We start from the raw sequence: 979 nt of genomic DNA on the forward strand, positions 1-979 counted from the left end.
CTGGTTTAGAGCCCAGAGGGTGGACGTGGTCAGAGCACCCCGGAGTCGGGCGAGGCACGTCCTTGAGGCTGCACCCGGAGGAGGCTGAGGTTTCCCTGAGACCTCGCGTGCTCTTTGCCCGCAGGAGAAATCCATCCTTTCGCTGGGCTCCGTGGACAGCGAGGACGCCAGCAGGATGCCGCTGCAGGTGCCGAAGGAGATCTGGCTCCTGGTGGACCACTTGACCAATCACGCCTGCCACCAGGTGAGGGCCCAGGGGCTCAGCCTGCCGGGGGCTCTGGTGACCTGGTTCGGCAGCAGCTGGGGATCAGCTCCGGTTTGGGATTTATGGAGCAGGGCTTTCCCCTGTGCCTGGGGTACCGGTGTTCACCCTGCTGTCACTGTGTGCCTTGGTGAGGAAGGTGACTTTGTCCCTCCCTGTGCTGTTTTTGGCAGGAGGACCTCTTCCAGACTCCCGGCATGCAGGAAGAGCTGGAGCAGATCATCGACTGCCTGGACACCAGTATCCCCGAGACAATCCGTATCCTTCCTGCGCCTGGCTGTCCCGGGAGCCTGCAGCATCTCTGCTACCTCTCAGGAGAGCTTGTCTGCGACCTTTAGCTGGCAGGGCCCCTGCGGGGGGCTGGCTCCCCCCTGTACCCCCTGATAACCTCTCCTGAAGCTGAACGTGTGCTGGCTAAAGCAGCCACACGGCCAGAGCTCTGGAAGCTTTGGCAAGGCCGTACCAAACGCATCTGGAGAAGCAGGGGGCTTCTGTGGGGCTAGAGGGTGGGAAAATGCAGCACAGGGTGGATGGAACAGTGTTTTCCATGGATGGGGGACAGCAGAGGAGGAGGGCTTTGGTGTCAGGGAGTGCTTAGGCAGGCAGACAACTTGCAAGACCTGTAAGGAAGAAGCAGAGACGGAGCAGCTGGGAAGGAGAAGAGGTGGGGAGAGGTGGTCCATCTGCTCGGCATGCCCCTTGACTCCCTCCGGTCCA

At 61.6% G+C, this 979-nt stretch overlaps 1 protein-coding gene across 1 annotated transcript in view; it reads left to right on the plus strand.

The window, feature by feature from the left end:
* Positions 1 to 979, plus strand: part of OCRL (oculocerebrorenal syndrome of Lowe) — a gene marked incomplete at both ends in the record, with an annotated part of 16457 nt that overhangs the window by 15357 nt on the left and 121 nt on the right. The window contains 3 exon segments of the mRNA XM_010076149.1: positions 125 to 244; positions 436 to 520; positions 937 to 979. The exon segment at positions 937 to 979 is cut by the window's right edge and continues 121 nt beyond it. Coding sequence (XP_010074451.1) covers positions 125 to 244; positions 436 to 520; positions 937 to 979 — 248 coding nt within the window.

This window comes from Pterocles gutturalis, unplaced genomic scaffold, assembly GCF_000699245.1.
Source record: "Pterocles gutturalis isolate BGI_N339 unplaced genomic scaffold, ASM69924v1 scaffold15428, whole genome shotgun sequence".
Classification (NCBI taxonomy): Eukaryota; Metazoa; Chordata; class Aves; order Pterocliformes; family Pteroclidae; genus Pterocles; species Pterocles gutturalis.